Raw genomic sequence first — 26,881 nt, 5'->3', positions numbered from 1 at the left:
CATGTCACTTGGGCAGCAGTATGCGGATGCGCCTGTCTCATGCCTCCACAGGAAGAGGTCACTGAGACCAAGCAGCTCTCCCAAACAGACAGAAGCCAGCGCCGGGTCAGTTTAGCTCAGCAAACGGCCACGAGAATGGAGAAGACCCTTTTGGGCAGACTCTTTGAAAGTCGTGGCCTGCAGAAGGGATTAGAGGAAGGTGAGATCTAGAAATCAGAATCAACAGGCTGGGGCCCGGGAGAGCCTGAGGGTAACCCTCAACACACTCGAGGAAAGGCTACACCAGTCCTTCCTTAGACAGTGAACCCTACTTGACCAAGTGGATTGCTGTAATGCGTAGATCTAAAATTAAAGGCATGGCATAAATACTCATATTAAATACCACGGGTGGTGCCTTGAAGCCCTTTCCCACTGGGATTGGAGAAGAACCACAGTTAAGACTCAAAGTAGGGGACAAATACTTGGTTGTAGGCCATTAACACGATCCCTGAAAGACTGTTTGGAAAATGTTACCCACAACTATCCAAACTCATTTGGAAGGATAAAGATTTTCTAAAGCTGTACTGAGGCTACGGAGAGAGACTATCCAACCCAGAGTGGGTAGGAGAAAAAAGGTAGTAATCCAGTATGATCTCCTAATCCTATAAAGCAAAGTTTATAAAAATTCGCTTTCACTATCCAAACTAAGGCAATCTCTTTCCCCCACCTCTCTGAACATGGCCAGCATTTCAGATGCCCAACCACCTTGCAGGGTCTGTGACCCAACTAGCAACCCGAATTTTAAAGGAAACCCCAACTACCATAAACAACTTAAAACAGCAGATGTGAGGAACTTACACTTTAAATTCTATACTTAGCTGATGTACATCTAAGGATTTCAATAAAAGACACCTTTCTTCACCACACATGAGATAAGTCCCAGCACAACTGACTACTTCCCAAATTGTCACCCAAGGGCTGCCCACCACTCCTGGCTGAACGAGAGTTCTTTAACATGACTCGTAACAAAGGTGCTGTGCTAATTTCAGCATAACTGAAGAACCATGATTTTTCTGGAATATTTTTATTTTACCTCTCAGACTCTTCTCCCAAAATGCCCCAATGCTCATTTGAATACAATCTTTAATGGGAAACAGCACACCAAACCTTCCAAATCATTAGAAAATGATCTGCTAACACCACGGGAGAGGGTGATCAGCTTTTGGCAGAACAAAATGGCTTCACTGCCTTGGTACTAAAATCAGTAGGAATAAAAAAACCAATTTCTTCTCACACATAATGGCTAGGATCATCCCTAAAACCCACTGGCTTCTAACACACAAAAAAAAAAAACAGAGAAGGAGCAATTGAACTCTGCTGGCACAGTCACCTCTACACACATGTCAGGTATGCAGAGAAAGGACTGTAACCGTGAAGTTTTGACACAAAGAGAATATTAATGTGGCAAACAACCAAGAGGTAATATCTAGTTTCTACGTTAAAAAAATCAATATATATATATTTATAATAAAGTTTTAAATACAAAGTGCTTTTTATATATCGAGAATGATACAGTGTTAATGAACAGATCCCTGTTTTGTAATGTTGATTACAAGAGTTAACTGGTAGATAAGTACTTCCTTTCCCCTTTCCAGACAACGTTCAACAAGTCAATGCCTTTGTGGTTGGAGCTTGAGGACAGGAGGCCATTGCCAGCAATGTGTACCACATTAGAGCAAAGCCAAACTTTTAAAACAAAATTTTACCTCAAATCCAGGAAAAATTATTTTTATTTTAAGGAAAAAAGTTTCCACTTAGAAGTAAAAGACCAGTAATTTGTGGGAGAGCTGACATAATCGTAGCACCCTCTCCTACCCTGGAGAGGCCTTCAGGTGTCTGACACAGCCTGAAAGCATTCTGAACTGAGGCTTCCTTTTTAACCTAAAACATCTGTCCGAGCTGCAGGAAAGGTCCAAGAACAGCAGCTTTTCTTCCGGCTTCTGGCGCGCGCAGCTATGTGGACCTGTAAGTTTATGCAGCTTTACCTAGAATTTGGGAACATGAATCTGGAGACTACCTTCTAAAATTAGGATTCCTTCTTTCCCCCTTTGAACACACCTTCCAGCACCCCTAAAGAATGGCAGCATTAGCTCAGTGTGCCCCTCTAAGACTACCTCCCCCACCAGTGTATTTTCAAGACTCCTCTTGCTTTTCTCTGCCGCCCAAAAGTCTGCTACTCAGCAACCCTTGCTGATAGCTGGGAGTGTCACTGTAGCCCTCCATAAGCTTCCCGCACAGGGAACTCTCAGCCATGACTTCTGGCTCATTCCCACTAACTGTGGTCACTAACTGACCTCCTCAGGAAGCATCATAATCTGAGAGAGAAATGGCTCAGCAGCCAATGGTACCACGGTCAGAGTCAAAGCAGGCTAGACGCCTACTAGCCGCAGAGCAGATCCCACTGTGCGGATGCTATAATTAAACAGGATTTGGGACAGCAAACCAATTAGAAATACCTATCTCTGGCACCCTAGAGAATTACAATTAGATACAATTGTCCAAACTAAATGTTAGTACTAAAATACAAAACTTTGCCTTATCAAGAGTCTGAAACACATTGTGAGAGTGGCATCTTAACAGAAATTGAAGCTTGTACCGTACGTTGTTTCATACTTAGAACGTCACCCTCTTAGCATCTCCATAGTTAAGATACCCTTTAGAGAGAATAAAACCAGAGAAGAGGGCTCTGTTAATCACTTTTGCATCCTAGGAATCACATTATCTGTAGCTTTTACATTAAGTAGCATTTCACTCAGTGAGGCGGCTACCAAAACAAATCCACGTTACCTAAGTTATCTACGGTGAGAGCTAAATAAAATTCCAACATGACCTTGTAATAAGTGATCAAAATCGGCTGCCACCTGAAACAGAACTGGTAGGCTGGAGTCCAGTTCCAAGCGCAGGTGTCTCTATCACCAAGTCCACCTGCCTCAATCACAACAACGGGCCTGAAGTTTTACCTCGCCAGCTGGGAGGTGGGTTAACTTCTCCCCGTTACCCACTCCAGGCCTGGACAGGAACATACAAATTTGAGGAATTAGATTTTTAAATTGGCCTACTTAGAGCTGGTCTTTCAGAAATATCTTCCATTTTTTTTTAAGCTTCTCTCATAATAGCAAGTAGCACGCATCATCTGTGCCCAGATTTGCATAATTACCATAGTTTATTTTTGTGCCTGCCACTCAAGGGCCAGATCCTATTTTTAGTTAGCCTCAGTCGTATTCTGCTCAGCCTTTGCAGCTTCGTAGGACTTGGTACAAGAAGTCACATGCCTGTGGAAACTGTCCCTCCACATAAATCTCTTTGCACAGATATTACACTCATACGGCTTGATGCCTGTATGAATTTTCATGTGGCCCACGAGATGATGCTTCATTTTGAATTTCTTACCACAGACACCACAGCCATAAGGCCGAAGACCGAGGTGCATGCTCATGTGTCGATCTCTCTGACTCTTGTGAGTGAAACTTTTCCCACACTGACAAGGATACAGCTTGTCGGTGGCTGAGAATCCTAAATGGGAAGCTTCTTCTTTAATCCCTGTTACCATTTCGATATTCTCACTGTAGCCTGACGCTAGGGCAGCCTCCTGTCTGTGCCCAATGAGATTCCCATCTGACCTCTCTCCGGAAAACTCTTCCATGGAGGAGCCATAGAAATCCACCTGCTCGTCATAATTGCTTTCATCAGCCTGTTCGTCAAACTCTGCTTCCACTTTTTTCTCCCCGATGTGAAAGTCCTCCTCTACTCCCGAAGGCTGGACCGAGTGCTCCGTCTGCATGGTATTGATGGACTCAGTGACCTGGTGCTCGTCGTAGGTTGCGTGCACATCCATGCCCTCACATGCCTGTTCAAAGCGCTCGGGCTTCACGTGGATCCAGCGTTTGTGAGCCATTATGCTGGGCTTGCTGTACATGGGCCGGGTGTAGTGGAACTCGGCACTGTCGCTGGCCCCCTCCTCCCCATCCTGGCTCGCCATTTCCGTGCTCAGCCGGTCATGCTCTGTGGACGAGTTGCTGGGAAGGTATTCCTGCTCAGTGAGCTGAGATGACAGCTCATCTTTGGTGCTCTCCTCTTCATTCTCTCCATCCCTTAGTTCCTGGGCTTTGGGGAAATCAGCATGGCCCCCAGAGCCCAGCTCAAAGCTCTCTACCAGGCCATTGTAACTACTACTACTTGGAGACTGGTGGTCACTGCCATGATTTAGCTTCTGACAGAGTACTGTAGGATTTCCCTCTAAAACCTCAGTGCATTTGTCTACCACATGCCACATCTGGAGGAAGCTTGCTGCTGTTAAGTAACTAACAATTTCTGGAGCAGGCATGACTAGACGTCCCGTATAACTAGATAAGAGAATGTTCTCGAATACTCTTGGGTTCATCACATCAGGTAAAACAATTCTCCTGCTGTTTTTCAGGAGTACCTGGTCACAAAAGTAGGGTGAACTGGCAGCAAGAACAGCTTTGTGTGCCCGGAAAATGTGGCCTTGGACAACAATGGAAACATCACATAATTGTCCTTGCTGGCGCTGCTGGTTCAGTTTCTGCAGAATTGTGCTGGAAAAATCAGGAAATTCTACTCGAAAAGAGTTTGTTCCAGGCTCCATTTCATCACAAATCTTGTTTGTTGCTACAAGAGAAAGAAAAATTAGTACTAATTCTAGCCCAAAGAGGAACTTACTGATCACTAAGAAAACTAAGACAAGTTCCATAGTTCCATCCAGTCCCCTTGCCTGTTGGCCCCAGTGGAAGAGCATTTATCCCCCAGAGCAAGGCTTGCAGGTGTGAGTATGCCAAAAACAGGAACCACCCACCACCTTCATGGTAACAACTCTCAATTTTGCCTATGTCTGTGAATGAGAGAAGGGAATCCACAGAGATGTGATCTGTAAGCTATACAAATCTCCTAAATAAAACAGAGTAAATACTTCTACTCCAAACAAACATGGCACCTATCCAAAGGACAAAATTTTTAAGGGACCTCAGATTCGATCCACATTTGCCAAGTTGGGGTAAGGAAGTAAGGATGGAATTGTGAGAAGGAAAAACTATGTAACTTCTGAGACAAGAATGAACTCAGCAACTGTAAGGAACAGCAAGACAGTTAGGCTATACGCCAGCAAGGGAGTGAGGGGAAAAGGGGGTCAAGTGGCCAGAAGAATCTTGCCTTTGGTCCTTCAGCACCACAGGGGCAAACTCACCGAAGCCCCAAACAGTGTTTCTCTGGTGGCCATCAGACTTTGAGCCCTTTAGGAGCTTCTGATGTGAAGCAGAATGAAGTGGGAAGGCAAGGTATTCCTTCTGTTTGGTGGTCTCCAAGTTGTTTATAGACCAAAGAGCATAGTAAATATTGTCCCTGTTACTGAATGAACTCAATCCAAAGATAAAGCTAAAACAAAGAATAAAGGATAGCCTGTGCTGTTACTGTAAATATATTTTGTGGGGTAGTCAAGCATTAGAGAAAATTTCAAACAGCAACAATCAATAAGATAAACTTCGTTTGAGATCCTGTTCACACACCGTAATTCCACAGTAAATTAAAATAAACCAGTAAACCCGAGAGATTTATTGGCGCTGTCACCTGGTTCCAATACTATATCCAAACACTGTTAAATGCCAGATTTTCTAAGTATGAGATTAAAAACAAAACAAACAAAAAACCCCCCAAAGATTGAAAGTCATCTTCGAGAGATAGGGAGAAAGACCAAGAAAAGAAACCAATGTTTCTTGAGTAATTACTATATAGCAGGGGCTATACACCTTTTTTTTTCACTTAATCTTTATGACTCTGCAAATGTGGAGACTGATATTCTCAAGTTCAGCTATTTCAGGTAACTTTCCCAAGGTTAAAATAAGAGCTAATTTTTACGAAATTGGGATTTGATTAATTGTAGGTCTCTATGACTTCAAAGCCTATGCAATTTTCCCTATAACATCATTCTGCCTCTTCTAAGAAGATGCCAAAATACCATGTTACTCATTATTAATTTTTAGAGGTAACATAGTGTTTTTAGAAAGAAATATTAATTTATGGCTATACCTCTTAAAACATTTCATGATAATTTAAAGCAAAAATAGACCAGGAAATAAACTATTCAGGTATTTGTAATTTCAAAAGGAGAAGTTAAGTAGTATGTAAACGTAAGACTTAGAAAGTGTGGAAATTCTGAGAACTGTATCTGGGTATACAGATTCTCTGCTAGATCACATCACTGTAGAATTTGGATTTTAGCTATCTAAAAAAAGGGGGGGATAATATACACATGTAAAGGCATTTACAGAAACTTGTTTAAAAAACAAACAAAATTCTTCACCATTTGTTCCTATTCCTCCTCCCAAAGAAAATCACCATTAACAAATTCATGTATTTCTAGAAATTTTTATATGCATATATCAGAACAGATCATATATATCCTTTAAAAATCCTTACCCAAATGGGTTCATTACCTACATTTTATTCTGCATTTAGCTTTTGTCACTTAATAGATTTTGGGAGAACTTCTGACATGGTATAGACTGTCTCCCCAAATTCATGTTGACATCTATTCCCTCAATGCGATTGCATTTGGAGGAGGGTTTTTAGGTGGTGATGAGGTCCCAAGGGCAGAGTCCTCATGAATGGAATTACTGCTCTTATAACAGAGACACAGGGGCACCTGTCTGGCTCAGTTGGTAGGAGCATGTGACTCAACCTCAGGGTAGAATTGGGTTTAAGCCCCACACTGACTGTAGAGTTTACTAAAAACGTTAAAAAAATTAAAAGAGACACAGAGACTACTTTGCCCTTTTGCCCATGTGAAGACACATGGAAAAGACGAGTTAGCTATGAACCAGGGAGTGGGTCCTCTCTACACACAGAATCTGCAAGCGCTTTGACCCTGGATTTCTTAGCTTCCAGAATTCTGAGAAATAAATTTCTGTTGTTTATAAGCCAACCAGTCTATGGTATTTTGTTACAGTAGCCCAAATGAACTAATGTACTATATTAGCACAGAAAGAACTCATTCAGTTCTGTTTAATGACTATATAGCTCCTGCTATATGGACATATCCTAATTTAAGCAACTCTCTTCTTATAGAATTTCAATTGTCTGGGCTTTTGAAATTAAGAGCAATGCTATTATAATATATACAATATAATTATACATCTGTGCATAACTATCTTAGCATATCTTTGGAAACATCTATAAGATAATTTCTACCAATGAAACTGCTGGGTCAAAGGGCTGCGGATTTGACATTCTGATATATATTACGAAGCCACTTTCCAGAAAGGTTGTACCAAGACACACTCCTACCAACAAGGAACAACAAGATTTACTCCTCCACACTCTTAACAACACTAGATATTATCAAACCAGGGGAAAAAAAGTTTCCAAATCTCCTAAGTGAATAACCCATAATTCATTGTTGTTTTGATCAACATTTCTTTAATTATGAATGAGAATGATATTCTTTGTTCATGTTTACTGGTCATTTGTTTTTCCTATAAATTATCAGTCATATTGTTTGCTCAAATAAATTGGGCAATTAATCTTACTGATTTGTAGTTTTTTGTAAATGAAATTTATAACTTTGAAATGTATACAAATTACCCAATCTTTGCTTTTATGGCTCCAGGGTTTTGTATTAGACACAGAAAGGCATTTCCAACTCCAAGATTATTTTTAAAAAGTAAAAAGCATTCGGTTTTTTTCCCCTGGTGCCATTTTTTTAAAAAGCACTTAAATGTTTAATACACAAAGAGTTTGTTTCGGCATAAGGAGTAAGGTTAGGATTCCAGCCCCTTTCCCTCCAAAATGTCTAGCCTATTTTCCCAACACTACTACTGAATACTAATCTTTTCCTCAAGATTTCAAGTATCTTTTGTGGAATCTTAAGTGACTGAGAACAAGACTTTTAAAAACCATTCTACAAAAATAAAGGTCATAAGTGATATTAAAGGAAGTGGTGAAAGTCAGTCCCTCCACCAAAACAACCAGTAAGCCAGTAAGCTGCTGAATAATCAGAATCCATTATTTCGGAACTCTGGAATCTGATCAGACACTTGCAGCAACCAAGACAATGCCGGCTGAAGGGAGAGGTGCTGAACTTCACCAAGAGACCTGTATGCACAAAGCAACTATAAACCCCATTCCTCACCCTCGCGCCAGTCTGTGGGACAGTGGCCCACATTCCTGAAGTGGCTGGCTCATACCAGGGAGGACAAGGATGACATCTTTCGAAAGCTGGGCTTTGCATTCTGGTCAGTACGGTGGGTCCACATAGCGTTGTTTCGGCCCACTCAAGCAACAGTGTCTTCCTCAGCAGCATCGATCATAAACTTTTTTCCGACCGTAAGATTTTTTTTTTTAAATTTTTTAAAAAAGATTTTTATTTATTTATTTGACAGACAGAGATCACAAACAGGCAGAGAGGCAGGCAGAGAGAGAGGAAGGGAAGCAGGCTCCCCGCTGAGCAGAGGGCCCGATGCGGGGCTCCATTCCAGGACCCTGGGATCATGACTTGAGCCAAAGGCAGAGGCTTTAACCCACTGAGCCACCCAGGCGCCCCTCGACCGTAAGATTTTTGAAAAGACAAACACACCCCCCCTGCCCATCCACCCTCAGGGCCTGAGTCCAAGTATTTAAGGAAGTCTGTCAGGTCACATGCTGACCATATAATAAAGCAACAGAAACTTCAGCGACTACATGCAATAAGGGATGTAGACTTTGCAAAATCATTTGGAAAAACTGTCATGCAAACAAACTACTTCAGCCCTCAACAAGTAACAAAAGAAATCCCATAGGATAGGAAGAATCTGATTTCAAGAGTTAACCATATTAGAATACATAAAACGTTCCAGCTCTCAACCAAAAACTACTAAGTATACAAAGAAAAAGGAAAACAGGTGCATTCATAAGAAAAAGAATAGTAGAAACTATCCCTGAGGAATTTCAGACATTGGAATTACTAGCTTAAGTTGTTAAATCATCTGCCTTGTATGTGCTCAAATTCCTTAAAAAAAAAAAAAAAAAAAAAAAAAAAGACAAACTCCCAAAACCCCACTATGGACAAAAGAACTAAAGGAAATCAGGAGAAAAATGTCAGTAAAGAGACAGAAATGATAAAAACGAACCAAACAAATTCTGGAGAATTTAATTATTCTCCAAAATAATAATTATTAATTATTATTCAAGAATAATAGCTGTGTTGTGGGCTGCATCATATCCCTTCAAAATTCATGTTGAAGCCCTGACTCCTCAAGTACCCTAGAACGTGATTGCTATGAGATGTTGAGTTGTTGTTAGGGTGGACCCTAATCCACTCTGACTAGTATTATTTTAAGGAATGAAATTTGGACACACAGAGAAACATGTGAGGCACGCACAATGTGAAGATACAGTGAAAAGGTGGCCATCTGCAAGCCGAGAATAAAGGCCTCAGGAGAAACCAAATCTACCAACACCATGATCTTGGTCTTTTAGCCTCTGGAATTGTGAAAAAACAAATTCCCCTTATTTAAGCCATCTAGTTTGTGGTGATTTGTTTGAAAGACATAGGAAACAAATACAAGTTGAAATAAAAAATTTACGAGAGGAGTTCAATGGCAAATTTGAATAGGCAAAAGGAAAAAAAATCAGCAAAAATCAGCAAAAAAAAATGTCCTTGAGCAAACTCAAGGACAAAGCAATTCCAACTATCCAGCCAGGGGGATAGAAAGAAAAATGAAGAGAAATGAGCACAATCTGAGGTACCTGTGGGACACCATCAAATGTACAACATGCCCACCATAGGGATCTCCAAAGAAAGAAAAGGTAGAAACAGTATTAAAAGAAATATTGGTAGAAAACTTCCCTTTATAAAAGACAAACCCATATATCCAAGAAGCTCAAAAAACTCCCAAGTAGAGTAAAATTAAAGAGATCCACATTAGACACACTAGAAGTTAAATAGCAGGAAGTTGAAGACAAGGGACTTGAGAGCAGAAAGAAAGAAGTGCTTCATCACATAAAAAAGGATCTTTAGTTAGATTTACAGCTAATTTTTCATCAAAGACCATCAGGGCCAGAAGGCAGTGGTATGACATTAAAAGTGGTAGAAGAAAAACCGTCAACTTGTAATTTTCTATCTGGCAAAACTATCCTTTCTTGAATAAAGGAGAAATTAAGACAGTCCCAGATAAACAAAAGCTAAGGGCACTCATTACCAGTAGACCTCCTCTACCAGAAATGATAAAAAGGGATCCATCAGGCTGCTATAAAAGAATACTAGGTAATAATTCTAAGGCACATGAAGGAATAAAGACCACTGATAAAGATTAGCAACGTAAACATAAAAGCTGTTATTATTCTTTTGACTTATAACTCCTTTTTTTCCTGTATGCTTTAAAAGATAAATGCAGGGCGCCTGAGTGGCTCAGTGGGTTAAGCCTCTGCCTTCAGCTCAGGTCATGATCTCAGGGTCCTGGGATTGAGCCCCACATCAGGCTCTCTGCTTGGCAGGGAGCCTGCTTTCCCCCCTCTCTCTCTGCTTGCCTCTCTGCCTACTTGTGATCTCTGTCTGTCAAATAAATAAATAAAATCTTTAAAAAAAAAAAAAAATAAAAGATAAATGCATAAAATAGTTATAAATCTATGTTGATAGACAACATATGAAAATGTAATCCATGACAATAACAGGAAGGGGGAGGGATAGATATGTAAGTAACAGAGTGTGTACTACTGAAACTAAGTTTGGGGGTGCCTGGATGGCTCAGTTGGTTAAGCATCCAACTCTGATTTCGGCTCAGGTCATGATCTTAGGGTGCTGGGCGTGCTTAAGATTCTCTCTCCCCCTCTCCACATTTTCCTGCCCCCAACTCGAGTGGACTTGTGTGCTCTCTCTTTAAAATAAAAAAGGAACTGGGGTGCCTGAGTGGCTCAGTGGGTTAAGCCTCTGCTTTCGGCTCAGGTCATGATCTCAGGGTCCTGGGATGGAGCCTCGCATCAGGCTTTCTGCTCGGCAGGGAGCCTGCTTCCGCCTCTCTCTCTCTCTCTGCCTACCTCTCTGCCTACTTCTGATCTCTCTGTCAAATAAATAAAAAATAAATCTTAAAAAAAAAAAAAAAGGAACTAAGTTTGAATTAGTCAAACTAAGTTGCTGCTAAGAGGTTAACTGTAAACCTCAATGTAATTACTAAGACTATACATGGAAAGAAAAGAATCAAAATGGCATACCAAAGGAGAGTAAATAAATGTTTATATATATATATATATATATATATTTTTTTAGGATTTTATTTATTTACTTGACAGAGAAAGACACAGTGAGGGAGGGAACACAAGCAGGGGGAGTGGGAGAGGGAGAAGCAGGCTTCCCATGGAGCAGGGAGCCCAATGTGGGGCTTCCTCCCAGGACCCTGGGATCATGACCTGAGCCAAAGGGAGACACTTAATGACTGAGCCACCCAGGCGCCCGTTCTTAACAGTTTTTAAAAGGTAGTAATGGAGGAATTGTGGAACAAAAAACATACAAGATATATAGAAAACAGCTAAATGGTAGAAGTAAATCCTTCCTTATCAGTATTTAAATGTAAATGGATTACACTCCCCCATTAAAAGTTGGAGATTGGCAGAATGGATTAAAAAACATGATTTATTTATATCTTGTCTATAAGAGACATGTAAAATGAGAGAAAAGATATTCCATGCAAAGAGTAACCAAAAAAGAGTTGGAGTGGCTATATTATTATCAGACAAAATAGAATTTAAGTCAAAAAGGTTACAAGAACAAAGGACATTATATACTGAATAAAAGGTTCAATCTATCAAGATGATATAACAACCATAAACATATATGTACCCAACAAGAGAAATATATATGGGACAAAATATATGAAGCAAAAAATGGACAAAACTGAATAGAGAGGGGCGCCTGGGTGGCTCAGTGGCTTAAAGCCCCTGCCTTCGGCTTAGGTCATGATCCCAGGGTCCTGGGATCAAGCCCAAGTCTGGCTCTCTGCTCAGTAGGGAGCCTGCTTGCCTTCCTCTCTCTCTGCCTGCCTCTCTGCCTACTTGCGATCTCTGTCTGTCAAATAAATAAATAAAATCTTTAAAAAAAAAAAACAAACAAACTGAATAGAGAAACAGACCAATCTACAACAACAGGTGGTGACTCTAATTTCTTTCAGTAATAGAAAAAACCAGACTTAGGATCTATAAGGAAATAGAGACTTAACATTACTACAAATCAATGACACCTAAAAGAATACAGAATATAAAAAGTAATAAAGCTCTGATACATGCTACAATATAAACATGGAAAACATGCCAAATCATGCTAAACATTAACTTAAGCCAGACACAAAAAGACACAATTGTATAATTCCACTTATGAGAAATATCTAGAATGGGCAGATCCAGAGACAAAAAAGTTGATTAGAGGTTATCATGGGCTCAGGGGAATTAGAAATGGGAGTTATTACTTAATGGTTTCTGTTTGGTGTGATGAAAAAAACTGTGTGAAAAAAATTGGGGGATTAGAAAGTGGTGCTGTTTGCATAACATTATGAGTGTAATTAACGCCACTTGAAAATGGTTAAAATGGTAAAGTGAGTGATGTATGTATTTTTTAACCACACATTTAAAAAAAAAAACAAACCTGGGAGGAAAAAAAAAATCACGTAACTTTATTTTCAACTATGTCAAGGTAGTAATGGTCCTTAAAATTTAAAAGTATCTGACTTCTGGGGTGCTTGGCTGGCTCAGCTGGTGGAGCATGTGAATGTGACTCCTGATCTTGGGGTTGAGTTTGAGCCCATGCTGGGTGTAGAGGTTAAAAATAAAATACTTTAGAAAAATATAAATAAAATACAAGCATCTGACCTCTACCCCTTAACTTTGGGTGAGTGTGGTATTTCTACACATTCCCTGATCTTACTAACATGCAAAGCCTGAACCTCTCCTTTGGGTTTTCCTGCTATATAAGCCTATTTATAAGCTCACAAGCAGTTGTTACCTATATTAATAGTATAGCTGTTGTATCAATTAAAAAAAAAAAACTTTGATAGAAGTTAACTCACTGCAATAAACACTTAAATAAGTACACCACCATGAACTACCATATGCAAAGTACTGTGGGGGAATTTCTAAAATGATCAAGGAATCTCACTGTACAGAGTTTATAATCTGGTAGGGGAGATTAAGAAAAATGCATACAACTGTGTTATTCAAGGAAAAGCCTGATAAAAGCACCAGAAGAGAATTATAAACTCAAGAGAAATTCAGAGGAGGGGACCTGGTATACCCTACAGCCATACGTCCTTTCACAATAAATTTCAGTATCACCAGATTAAGATGGAAGACTTGAAAGCAGTATATAATTCTTCCCATCTACTATCCTAACCAAAATAATCTAGGAAAAATGAAAAAATTGGCCTTAGTCCTGGAAACTAGTGACCAGAGTTATATGGTCAAACTTTAATTAAGGACAGAGTTGAGATGGGGCCAGACTGAAAAGACATATTACTCCTGCAACTCCACCTACTACGTCAGACAATCCTGGTATAGTAGCAGCAATACTGAGAGAAGAACACTAATGCCTGTTCATTCGAAGGTCCATCCATGGCTAAAACTGCAGAGTGGACTATGGGACAGGTCCTGCAGATTAGCAACATTCACAGCTGGATATACTGGAATACCGAAGGTTGCACAGTGCCTTAGCAGAAATTTTTTAAAAAACTTGACATGAGAGCGTGGGGCTCAGGAGTAGCCCCAGGAAGGAGGTAGAGACATTTGCCAGCTGGGCCAAGACACGTTGAGTGTCTTGCCTTCAGCTTGGGTTGCGATCTCGGGGTCCTGGGATCCAGCCCCGTGTCTGGCTCTCTGCTCAGTGAGGAGGTCTGCTTCTCCTCCTCACTTTCTCTGTGTGTGTGTGCTCTCTCAAACAAATAAAATCTTAAACAAACAATTTCCCTAACACAGAAGAAAATGCACAGAGCTCAAGCTCTCCTAAGAGTATCTAAGACCTAGCCTCTGGCCCAGCCATTCAAGTTAACCCCTGGTGTCAGGATGATTCAGCCTGTCTTTCAACTAAGAGCTAAGAGATGATTCTAACAGCATTCGTGTATATGGTAAAACAAACAAATAAACAAAACACAAACAACCCACCCACAAAGGTGGAAAAATTTCAGACCCAAGCAGAATGTTTCCCATTAAAGAATTAAAAACCTGACTGGTCAGGGTGCCTGGGTGGCTCAGTGGGTTAAGCCTCTGCCTTCAGCTCAGGTCATGATCTCAGGGTCCTGGGATCCAGGCCAGCATCAGGCTCCCTGCTTGGCAGGGAGCCTGCTTCCCTCTCTCTCTCTCTGCCTGCCTCTTTGCCAACTTGTGATCTCTCTCTGTCAAATAAATAAATAAAATCTTAAAAAAAAAAAAACCAACCAAACAAACAAAAAAACCACACCTGATTGGTTTCATTCCGTAAGTACATGGGGTCTGTAAATAACAATATTCTACAATAACAAAAAAGAAAACATTAATGGATAAACAAAGAGCAAAGTTTTGTTGTTGTTTTTTAAAGCAAGCTCTATGCCCAATGTAGGCTTGAATTTAAGACTCCAAGATCAAGAGTCACTAGCCATACTGACTGAGCCAGACAGGCACCTCTAAAGAGCACAGCTTAGATAGCATTTTTATTTTTATTTATTTAGTTTTTATTTTTAGTAGGCTCCATGTCCAGTGCGGAACCCAATGTGGAGCCTGAATTTACAACCCTGAGATCAAGACCTGAGCTGAGACCAAGAATCAGACGCTTAACCAACTGAGCCACTGAGGTGCCCCTCTAGATAGCATTTTAATTTTTATTTTTTTAAAAGATTTTATTTATTTATTTGACAGAAAGAGCAAGAGAGCACATGGGCGCAGGGGGATAGGCAGAGGGAGAATCAAACTTCCTGCTGATCCTGGAATCATGACCTGAGTGGAAGGCAGACACTTAACCGACTGAACCACCCAGACGCCCCTAGACAGCATTTTCAAAATGTTGATTCCAGGGGTGCCTGGGTGGCTCGGTGGGTTAAAGCCTCTGCTTTCGGCTCAGGTCATGATCCCAGGGTCCCGGGATCGAGCCCCACATCGGGCTCTCTGCTTGGTGGGAAGCCTGCTTCCCCCTCTCTCCCTACTTGTGATCCCTGTCTGTGAAATAAATAAATAAAATCTTAAAAAAAAAATGTTTTCACAAACTTACGAAAACATGGTATTTATGGAAAAAAAAAAAGCCAATGACTTGGAAGATGCAGAGAAACTAATAACAGAGCAGAAATGTAAATAGGCAATTAGGTGCAGAACCACAACAATAGAAAATGGAATCAGTGATGTGGAAGGCACTCTAGGGGAACTTCTACCAGAATGCAGGAGGAGAATAAAATTATGAAAACAGCAAGAAAGAAGAGAACAAAACAGGAGAAAAGGGAATAGAGATCCAATGTATGGCTAGTTAGTGTCCTTCAGACAAAGAATTGAATAGAGTAGAAGGAAGAATCAAATAAAATATTTAACAAAAGAAAATTTCTGAGTGAAAAATCTTGAGTATTCAGAAGTCTTGCTTCAGTAGTGGGGCAAATTAGCCCCAGACATAATGTAGCTTTGGTCCTGTTAAACAGATCTTGAAAATAAGCCTCAAAGGGATCAAACTATTTAGAGTATCTACATAGTACTGAAATATCCAGAGCCCAAGAAAGTAAAACTCATGTCTAATGAAAAATCACCAGACATGCAAAGCAGCAGGAAAATATAAACCATAATAAAGAAAGAAAAAAAATGTGATCAACAGAAACAGACCCAGAAATGACAAATTTATATAACTGGTAGAAAATTTTGTATTCCATATGTTTAAGAAAATATAGCTTTCCTGTATTTAAACAGGGAAGCTATTAAAAAAAAAAAAAAAAAAAAAAAAAACCCACACACACCCAAATCGAATTTCTACGGATTAAACACAAATAAGCAGGGGTGCTTGGGAGGCTCAGTCGTTAAGTGTCTGCCTTTGGCTCAGGTGATGATTCCAGGGTTCTGGGACTGAACCCCACATCAGGCTCCCTGCTTCTCCCTCTCCCCGCTTGTGTTCCCTCTCTCACTGTCTCTGTCAAATAAATAAAAAAGTTCTTTAAAAAACAAAACACAGATAAGCAAACACTGAGGAATAACACCACTGCAGAAAAAAGATCAGTGAACCTGAAAACACAGCAAGAGAAACAACCTAAAATAAAATGGGGTGGGGGGTTGGGGAGGACCAAAAAAAAAAAAAAAAAAAAAAAAAAGGAGAGGGTAAAGGGAAACGAAGTATCAGTGAAACTTGAGACAACTTTAAGGCACCTAATTGGAGTCCCTGAAGGAGAAGAGGTGGAGGGTAAATTTACTTGAAGAAATAATAGTCAAAATCTTTCCAAATTTCATGAATACAACAAACCCACACATCTAAGAACCTCAACAAATTCTAAGCACAAGAAGCATAAAGAAAATTCCCCCAAGCTATACCATAATCAAATCACTTCAAACTAGTAATAAGAAACTCTTATAGGCAGCCAGAGGGGAAAAAGACCCATTCTGTACAAAGAACCAAGGATAAGAAAGGCTGCAAACCTCCTATCAGAAACAATGTCAGTTAGGAGACTGTAGACAATGCAAGACAGTCGTCTTCAAAGTACTAAAAGTAAAAACCTGTCAACCTATATTCTATACCCAATCAAAATAGCTTTAAAAATAAAGGCAAAATCCTTGTTCAGATACAGAAAAGATAGTGGAATTCACCATCAGAAAGGTCCAAGGTCAAAAGAATGGGTTTATGAAAACAGCAGTTAAGCCAGGCAACATTATTAATATCAAAGTAAGAGTCAATGTAAAAAGTATCAAATGGGACAAGAGCTTATTGTTCTTACTGCTTTTTTGCAAGTTTATTGTTAGTTGATGAATTCCATAATTCATAATGAGGGTTATCTTGCAAACTGTGTGTAAATGTAATATAGTCTCCAGGAAACAAGAGTGACAGAAACATAACTGTAGTAAGAAATATAATTTTCCCTCTTTTAATTCTTAAATCAGGTAGGCAAAGGATAACTGGAATGTAGAAACTTAGACAGGTATCACCGGTAATGCTAATTTAAATGAAACATACAACCTCTGCAGTCTACAAATAACACATCTTTAAAAAAAAAAAAAAAAAATCTTCTTTTTTAAATTTTTTAGGACATTTACCAAAAAATAAAAAAGAGAGAAAAAAGTGGGCACACACACCAGAGCACATCTGATTACACGTGATTACACATTGTAATAAATCAAGAAATATTTAAGAAAAAATCTTAAAACCCCCACCCAATAAATTAAACAAAATTCTTAATTCTAAAACAATGAAGAAACTAAAACTGGAGTGTCAAATTCACAAAATTAGGAATAAAAAATGGACTATAAAAACATTATAGAAACTTTAAGACAGAAGACAATTCCACACTAAATTTCAAAATCTCATGGATAAAAAGTTTTACAGAGAAGTATAAATTATCAGAACTGACCTGAGAAGAAAAAAAAGTCTGAACAGATTACTGTGTAGCAATTCTGAAATAGTTCAAATGATTTCCAAAAGCACACCAGGCCTAGAATAATTTATAGGAAAATTTTGTAAAGCAAATTAATTCCTATGCTGTATAAACTGTTTCAGAGGGGAAAGAGGAGCAAGGGAATAACAGTGGGAGAAAACCTACTACTTTTATTTAAACTCTGTATCTTTTTTTTTTTTTTTTAAAGATTTTATTTATTTATTTGACAGACAGAGATCACAAGTAGGCAGAGAGGCAGGCAGAGAGAGGAGGAAGCAGGCTCCCTGCCGAGCAGAGAACCCGATGTGGGGATCCATCCCAGGACCCTGGGATCATGATCTGAGCCGAAGGCAGAGGCTTTAACCTACTGAGCCACCCAGGCGCCCCTAAACTCTGGTATCTAAATTAGATATGAAAAAACTATAAGCCCGCCTCACTTATTAACAAAGAAAAATTATAAATCATATGGCATTCTGGTTTGTTTTCTTTAATCTCTTGTGGGTCAAGTGCACTATGAGTATGGCACATTGAAGAAACTGAATTCTTGCTCCCATCCCACTGAGGGCAAGGTCCTCATCCATGCTAAAACTACCACCAGAAAGCCAGCTTGCAAGCTCTCTCTGAGCTCTTCATTCAAGATCACTCCTATGCTTCACATGGGAAGGACTGCTGGGATTACCCTGCTAAAGGCGCTGTCTGAACTTTAAATGTGGGCACTGGAGGCAGCACTGAAAACTTCTCAGTGATATGCAGATTCAAAGACAATCTGCTGATGCACTTAAAAGCAGGAGTAAGTCAAAGAAGTACAGGCTTAATGATAAGATTTCAGCAAGGGCGCCTGGGTGGCTTAGTCAGTTAAGCATCTGCCTTTGGCTCCATTTATGATCCCGGAATTCAGGGACGGAGCCCCATGTAGGGCTCCCTGCTCCACGGGGAGTCTGCTTCTCCCTCTGCCCCTCACCCAGCTCTTGCTTACTCTCTCCTTCTCTCTCAAATAAATGATTAAAATCTTAAAAGAAAAGATTTCAGCAAATGTAATCAAGGTTTGAGGCAATGAAAGTAACAGTGACTATGGAGAACAGAGAGGTAGAACTGGTAGGAGTGACTGAATTGCTCAGCAGGAAGATGCAAGGGGTAGTGCAAGACACAAACAATCCCATCCAGGGAGTGGAAAGGTAACCTCCAACATGGGAGAAAATATATGCAAATCACATAACTGTTAAGTGATCTGTATCCCAGATATATGAAGAAGTCTTAAAATTTAATAGCAGACAACTGAAAAATGGGCAAAGGATTTGAACAGACATTTCTCTAAAGAAGATATACAAATGAGCACACAAAAAATGCTCAGTATCATTATTCACTAGGGAAAGGCAAATTCAAACCACAAGGACAGATAACCATTCAGATGGCTAAGATAAGTAAAACAGACAAAAACAATTATTGATAATAGATGTGGAAGGATCAGAACCATTATATACTGCTCGTGTGAATATAAAGTGGTGCAGCCACTTTGGAAAACAGTTTGGCAACCCCTCAGTGGGTTAAACACAGAGCTACCATGTAACTCAACAATTCTACTCATAGGTCTATACCCAAGAGGACTGAAAACATATGATATGATATCCACACAAATATCCACAATAGCAAATCTATCATGGAAAAAAGTGGAAATAACCCAAAGGTCCTCATCTGCTGACTGAATAAACAGAAGGTGGTCTATCCATACAATGAAACAGTATTCCTTTTTATTATGTAAGTTTTCTTTTTTAAAATATTTTATTTATTTATTTGACAGACAGAGATCACAAGTAGGCAGAGAGAGAGGGGGAAGCAGGCTCCCTGCTGAGCAGAGAGCCCAATGCGGGGCTCGATCCCAGGACCCTGGGATCATGACCTGAGCGGAAGGCAGAGGCTTTAACCCACTGAGCCACCCAGGCACCCCTATATAAGTATTCTTATATTATGCCATTCTTTTGGCAATAAAAAAGAATGAAGCGCTGACAGATGTGATAACACGGCTGAACCTTGAAAACATGATGCTAAGTGAAAGAAGTTAGATACAAAAGGCCACATCTTGTATGATTCCATTTATAAGAAATGTCCAGAACAGAAAGATTTATAGACAAAAAGTGAATCAGTGGCTGCCAGAAACTATGGGGAAAGGAAAGGGTAGTGACTGACTGCCAATTGGGGTTTTTGGCGCGGGGTGGGGGGGTGATAAAAATCCTCAAATTAGATTGTGGTGATGGCTATCTGAATATACTAACCCACTAAATATACTAAAAAACTTTTAATTGCACATGAATTATGTCTTAATAAAGCAGTCTGAAAAATAAAGTAATGCAAGGTAAACTAGTTACTGACAACAAAGTTTCCAAACTGGGTAACTAGGGAAAATCTAATTATAGAAATAACAACAGCATCTACTATTCATTAAATGTGTGCATTGTACCAAAATCTGTACAAAAGCACTGTATATATTTTATCTTAGTCCTCAAAATAACCCACTGGATAGGTATTTTTTATTCCTATTGTATAGAATATGAAACAGACAAAGAGGTACACCACCTGCTTAAGGTCATATAACTAGTGGGTGGTGAAGTTGGGTTCAAAACACTTGCTCAGGGGCGCCTGGGTGGCTCAGTGGGTTAAGCCGCTGCCTTCGACTCAGGTCATGATCTCAGGGTCCTGGGATCGAGCCCCGCATCGGGCTCTCTGCTCAGCAGGGAGCCTGCTTCCTCCTCTCTCTCTCTGCCTGCCTCTCTGCCTGCTTGTGATCTCTCTCTGTAAAAAAAAAAAAAAAAAAAAATATTTAAAAAAAAAAAAAAAAAAAAAAACACTTGCTCAGGCCCAGTATAGCCTGATGATAGTATGAAAGGTAAAGGTGAATACTATTTTCACAAATAAATGGAAATAATCTATAATATACAACACATTCCTAAACTCCAGAGCAAATTATTTACAATCTTCAGACTTAATGATGTACTAGAAATTTTATCTATCTTGCACATAGTTAAGTTTTAAAACAACGACAACAATAACCCAATAGTAACCCAACCTATCCCCACTCACTCCCTCCATAGTTCATGGAGGCTCTCTGGCTTTTTTTTTTAAGATTTTATTTATTTATTTGACAGACAGAGATCACAAGTAGGCAGAGAGGCAGGCAGAGAGAGGAAGGGAAGCAGGCTCCCTGCTGAGCAGAGAGCCCTATGGGGCTCAATCCCAGGACCCTGGGACCATGACCTGAGCCGAAGGCAGAGGCTTTAACCCACTGAGCCACCCAGGTGCCCCTCTCTGGCTTTTTTAAAAGCAGGGAAAAACTGGGAAATATTGAAGAATCACCGAGCTCTAGATGATCTTCAAGATATCTTCCAACTTTGATGAGTTTAACAGTAGCCTGTATTAATTATGCAGCTAAAGAATAGTATGTCAAGTTTTATACATTATTTAAACACAACTACAAGTCTGAAAACACAGACAGCAATATAATAGGGAAGCAGACCCATCAGTCCTGAAGCCCTCCAGACATTTCATAATCAGATCAGAGGGTAATTTGCATGCTTACTGTAGGGAGCACATTTAAATACAGTAAATACGACTTCGGTAAATCAGAAGACTGGCGCAAATGTATAAAAATACCAAGACCCCATGCCTACCAAAATTCTTTGTATTAGCCAAATGCTTTACAGTTCACAAAACAGACTAGGGAAACCTGGGCTCTTGTAATATCCCTGAATCCTCATACTAATTTTAAAAATGAGTAAACTGAAGCTCAGGAAGGTTAAAAGACCTGTCCCACATCATGTATCTCAGAAGGGGTAGGTCAGGATTCAAAACAGTTTAATTTAAATCTATTATTTTTCTAAGTTAAAAAAAGTCACTGAGCAGAGAAGTTTCTGTGAAGTTAAATAATGTAAAGCAGTAACTGGTCTTAAAATACACAAGAGGTCCTCCCCAGAATAGAAGTATAAGAAACTCTGGTCTAGAGCAATTAAATACAACTACATCATTATTTTTGCTGAAAAGAAACTATTTTAGTAAAAAATTTTAAAAACCTGTCTTTTTAGTAAGTTCATAGCTTACCTAATGCAAAGCTGTATTCCTGGGAAAAAGCCCTTTATGCCATGGCCATCAGAAAGCAGTAAGGATGAATGAGGAAGAGAAACCCATTTCTCAGTTTTGCTTCAAATTAAAATCGCACTGACTTCTGAAAGAAAAAAATCATGTTGAAAATGTAAAAGAGATGCTGGTGACATTTACCGTGTCTGTGTACCTTCCTAATAAATACTACCGGTGTGTGAGCAGCAGAAAGAAAACTAATCAACACTGGTATTTTTGGTTATATTAACTTCAATTCTGTACCTTCTTTGCTTCTGTGTTGTATTTTTTAGTTTATTTATTCTTCTAAAAGATTTTTATTTATTTATTTGACACAGAGAAAGAGCACAAGCAGGAGGAGCAGCAGGCAGAGGGAGAGGGAGAAGCAGGCTCCCTGCTGAGCAAGGAGCCCAGTGTAGGACTTGATCCCAGGACAGGACCATGGGTAGGCCCAAGGCAGATGCCTAACCTACTGAGCCACCTAGGCACCCCAGTGTTGTATTTATTATTTTTTTTAATTAAAAGATTTTATTTATTTGACAGAGATCACAAGTAGGCAGAGGCAGGCAGAGAGGTGGGGGGGGGGGGCGCCGTGGCAGAAGCAGGCTCCCCGCTGAGCAGAGAGCCCGATGTGGGGCTCAATTCCAGGACCCTGAGATCATGACCTGAGCTGAAGGCAGAAGCTTAACCCACTGAGCCACCCAGGCGCCCCCGTTTTGTATTTTTAATTTAATTTTGAAAAAATCTTAGATTCACACAAAAGTCACCAAAAAATGCCAAAGGTTCTGTACACCCCTCAATCCCTCACCCAGTTTTAATAACATCTTACATCACCATGGCACACTGGTTAAAAATAGAAAACCAACACTGATCGATGTCTATGTAACTTTACAGAATTAAACTATCCTTTGGAAAAGTCATTTCAGTCTCCAGACCATGCCAATCAGCATCCCTACAAGTTCTACTTGGAAGACTTCAGGTAAAGAACTTAGTAAAACCTGTCTTAGCATTAAAAAAAAAATAAGCTACCTACTTGATGAGGCTTGATTCTTCCTTTAATTTTAAGCCACTGCTGAATGTTTTACTTAAAACTCAGGGCAAACATTCCATTGTGGTAAACTCTGAGATTCAAAAGCGAAGGTATTGTTCTAACCACTAACTCCCCACTTACCAGTCATCCTGCCATTACAGTACAATATAGCTAAGGAAATGGTTTTAAATGCCTTCTCATATTCATTAGCATTTGGGGCAAGAAGCTCAACTCAAGGAAGGCAGAAGGCAGAAACAGCATTCAGTTTCAGGAAAATGATTAGCTACAGAAGACCAACAAAATAATGGAAAATTTTTGTTCTCAACATGTTACAAATAAGACAAAAATCCTTCTATCGCAACTGTACATATAAATAAGGTAAAAAGGAAAAGTTCATGAAAATGATAGAGTATATTTAACTGATTTTAAGGGGCATATCTCAAAATTTCTGCAATCAGGATGTGATGGCCAAAGTGGAAATTTTAATGTTTGTCACTGCCTGAGACAAATATAGAGCATTCCTAAGAGCCTCATCAGTATTTCTGAAGACACAAAGGAGGACACTGTAGGAAAGTAAGGACCGAACTTGAACTGAAAAGTATTTAAGGGTAGGAATGTTAAAAGTTTGTAACAAACACTTTAACCAATTTATTTCACTTCTTTTTCTTTTTTATTTAGGCTTTAGAATGATGTCATTTAAAAATATCTAAATAAGTCTAAAAATGTTTTCTCAATAAGAATTTTATAAGCCTAGGGTGCCTGGGTGGCTCAGTCAGTTAAGCAGCTGCCTTCAGCTCAAGGTCATCATCTCAGGGTGGTGGGACAGAGCCTAGAATTGGGAGTCCCTGCTCAGCGGGGAACCTGCTTCTCCCTCTTCCTCTGGCCCTTACCCTGCTTGTGCTCTCTCTCTCTCAAATAAATAAAATCTTTAAAAATAATTTTTTTTAGAAGCCTAAATGATTAAAAAGCACATGTCATAGCTTAATTGGCAGTGTTTTCTCCTTCTTTGGTGGTAGAGAAAAGAATCTATGGTATCTAGGATTCAATACAGCAGTAATTCGGCTTGATAAACTACAACACCCGCAACCTGAGAGCTTAAGAGAACAGAACACAAAGGCCTCCCCCATCAGAACACACACAGGAAATGACACATAATTTTGCATTATCATAATAACTGGGTTATTTTTCCAACCCTAAGAGCTTTCTTCATGTAAAAAGTAAAATCTCGCTCAAATTTCCCATGGGTATGCAGCAGATTTCTGCCTTATAGCCAAGGAACACGGAGGGAGAAGAGCTAGGGCAGGAATCTGCCCCAAGTAGAAAACTTGAGGGAAGATTTTAACCAACTTTTTTTTTTTAACCGAACTCCTTTCTAAGAACATTAGCTGTGATGAGAGCAGGCATCAACAAACAGTAGGTTCGACTAAATGTTCTAACATCCAAAAATAAATTTTTAAAATCACATTTTCAAAACAAAACAAAAAAAAGAAATAAAAATCACATTTTCAAAGAGCTGATTAATTCCAAGCTTCTCCAATGAGCAGTTCGTTTTTTCCTGTACTGTGGTAAAATATACTTAACATAAAATTTACCATTTTAAAGTATACAATTAGTGGCATTAAGCACATTCACAATGTTGTGCAACCATCACCACTATCCATTTCCAGAATTTTTCATCACCCCGAACTAAACCTCTGTATCCGTTAAACAATAACGCTCCATCCCCTACTCTGCCAGCCCCTGGTAATCTATATTCTACTTTCTGTCTCTGAATTTTCCTATTTTAGATACCTCACATAAATGGACCCATGAGATAACTGTTCTTTTGTGTCTGGCTTACTTCTTCAGTGAGTACTTTAGTAAAGCAAAGAATGAAATCCCAAATTATGAGGTTTCTTAATAATTTAACTGCACAGTGACACAATCTCTTAACTAATCAAACAGCCTTCCCAGAAATCCTCCTGTTCCATGAGCCCCAAGGGGCAGAGAATCTTAGACTGACCTTTCCTTTGCCTGTAGACAGGCCTAGTTAAGCAGCTGGAACTCAAGGAGCTGGCTCCTGAGAGCCCTGGAGGCTATCCTGGGGTAAGTGGATGGAGCAAAGGGAAGTAAGGAGCTGTGCAGGCTTAAAAACCATGGGTAGGAAAAGACCTGATTTATCAAGCTACTTTGGCCTTGACATGGTCTCCGGTTGGCCTGCCAGAAGGAGCTCCTGCACCCGGACACTTAGGTTGGGCGACACCTGTCAGAGTTGAGGCCAGACTGCAGTCTAGTGGCTGAGAATGTCACCAGTGCAGGAAGCTTCACGGGGTCATGAGTCACTGCATGGCTCAGAGGTCCGGGCAAGCCTGCCCTGCCCCGCCCAGACAAACCCGGTTAGGAGACCACAAACAAGACACAAAACTGGCAGAAACACAGATGGCCAAAGCGAAGGGCTGACAGGCAGGCCGTGAATGAGAGTAAAGACCGAGAGGGAAACAAAGGGTCAAGAAACACAAGCAAAGTAGAGAGCGAAACAAAAACAAGGTCCAGATGGAGATGCGCTCAAGAGAGATAAACCGGAGAGAAATACAAAGTTGACAGGGACAGAGTTGAGAGGCAGAAAGGGCAGGTGACAACAGGTGACAGAGACCGCAACAGACGTGAGACACGACTTAGAAGTAAACAGAGGCAGATACCAGCAAAGTCCGGGTGCAGCCCTTCTCCGGGCCTTGGCTCGAACCCGAGGCCGCCACGCCGCACCCACACGGCGCCCGCGAAAGGCCGGCGGACGTACCGGGGCGGGATCTCTAAGCGCTCTGGCCCGCCGAGGTCCGCCGCCATGGGGTGACCTTGGGCGAGACGCTGCCTCGGGGGCCCTGGGGTCGCGGTCCGCGTACTGGGCTGGCTGGAAACCACAGGAGTCGGACCGGGCTACCGGGACTCCAACCGCCAGAGCGCGGCTGAAGCATCCCGGTCTGCGGAACGGGCCTGCCGGGCCAGCGGCGCGCGAGCGCCGGGACCTGCAGAGAAGCCCTTAAACCTCTCCGGCTTCCCTCCCTGCCCTCTCGCTACCTGTTGTCCCGACTCCGCAGTACCTGCTAACGGCTCCGCGCTCACATTACCCGGCCGCCGGACACTTTCCGCCACCGGCGTCAGGCCCGTTCAAGCCGTCGCCGCCGCGACCGCCTCAGCCTGCGCCTCCCGCCCCCGGAAACGCTTCCCGGTTCCGCCCCCGAAACGCCAGTGCTTCCGGGGATGCGTCAGAGAGAAAGCGGTGTGCGCATGCGGGACTGGCTTTCGGGGCGAGGCGTCCAGAGAGCGAGCCGCTGCAGCCAGCTACTGCGCAGTGTAATCTGGCGCAGGTCAATTAGCTTTAAGGGTTGTTAGTGAGGGCGCTGCTGGGAATTAGGGAGCTGATACGAAGTCCTAACCCCATTTCAAACTTTATCTCTTTCTTGCTGCGTAGCAGAGATCGTGTCAAATTCATTTTTGCCTCCATAGTGCCTTTGGCACCTAGTGGATACTCAAGTCAATGTACAACGAAAGGAACAGTTCCCTTTGTGTGGCAGGCGCTGTGCTGGGTCCCCATTTTGTTCAGGTACTAGTGGAGATTCTTTGATCTCAGGGGAGGTAGATCTTCACTGCTGCTAGAAGGAATGACTCATAATTAGTCCAAGCTATTCATGGTAATCTCATTAGCCAGTGGTTAGACAAGGCAGTCAGGTGACCAACGTGTGTGTGTGGGTGTGGGTTTAGCAAAGTCCACTAAGACTTTAGTTGAGTATCCTCAAGTGCTTTGTCATTTTTATTTGATTCCTGCCTCTAAGCAGACCTAAAGGTTGGAAGTTCAGTCCCAATCATGTGCTTATGATCTGACAAGCAAATGCTAAAGCTGGCAAAATGGAAAGACTGAAAGAGCCTAGGTCTCATATGACATTAAGCTACAGTGCTTAGCTTGCCTCTGGATGTTTTGTTGCATGAGCCTAATACATTTCTACTTGGACTTTATTTCTAGCAGTATTGTAGACTCTTCAAATATAACAGCAACAAAATATATTAAAATGCTAGGAGAAATATTGAAAGCACCCTTTTCAATACATAGATAAGCTTGTGAGAAAGTCAGGAAAATCATCTGAGACCAGGAAGAAAGCAGAAACCCAAGCCTAGGAAGTTAGAT

General features: G+C 40.7%; 1 protein-coding gene across 1 annotated transcript; it reads right to left on the bottom strand.

Moving 5' to 3' along the window:
* Positions 1-1,503: 1,503 nt before the first annotated feature.
* LOC111146157 (zinc finger and BTB domain containing 43) lies at positions 1,504-25,510 on the bottom strand. The gene is made up of 3 exons (XM_022501590.1): positions 25,499-25,510; positions 21,678-21,798; positions 1,504-4,668 (listed from the first exon to the last, which is right to left on the bottom strand). The coding sequence occupies exon 3, from the start codon at positions 4,643-4,645 to the stop codon at positions 3,242-3,244; it is 1,404 nt and encodes a 467-aa protein (XP_022357298.1). The 5' UTR covers positions 4,646-4,668; positions 21,678-21,798; positions 25,499-25,510; the 3' UTR covers positions 1,504-3,241.
* Positions 25,511-26,881: the final 1,371 nt, after the last annotated feature.

Source organism: Enhydra lutris, unplaced genomic scaffold, assembly GCF_002288905.1.
Source record: "Enhydra lutris kenyoni isolate GAN:26980312 unplaced genomic scaffold, ASM228890v2 scaffoldscaffold13, whole genome shotgun sequence".
NCBI classification, from domain to species: Eukaryota; Metazoa; Chordata; class Mammalia; order Carnivora; family Mustelidae; genus Enhydra; species Enhydra lutris.
Note: the sequence above shows the minus strand (reverse complement) of the source record. Positions and strands in the feature narration are given on the sequence as shown.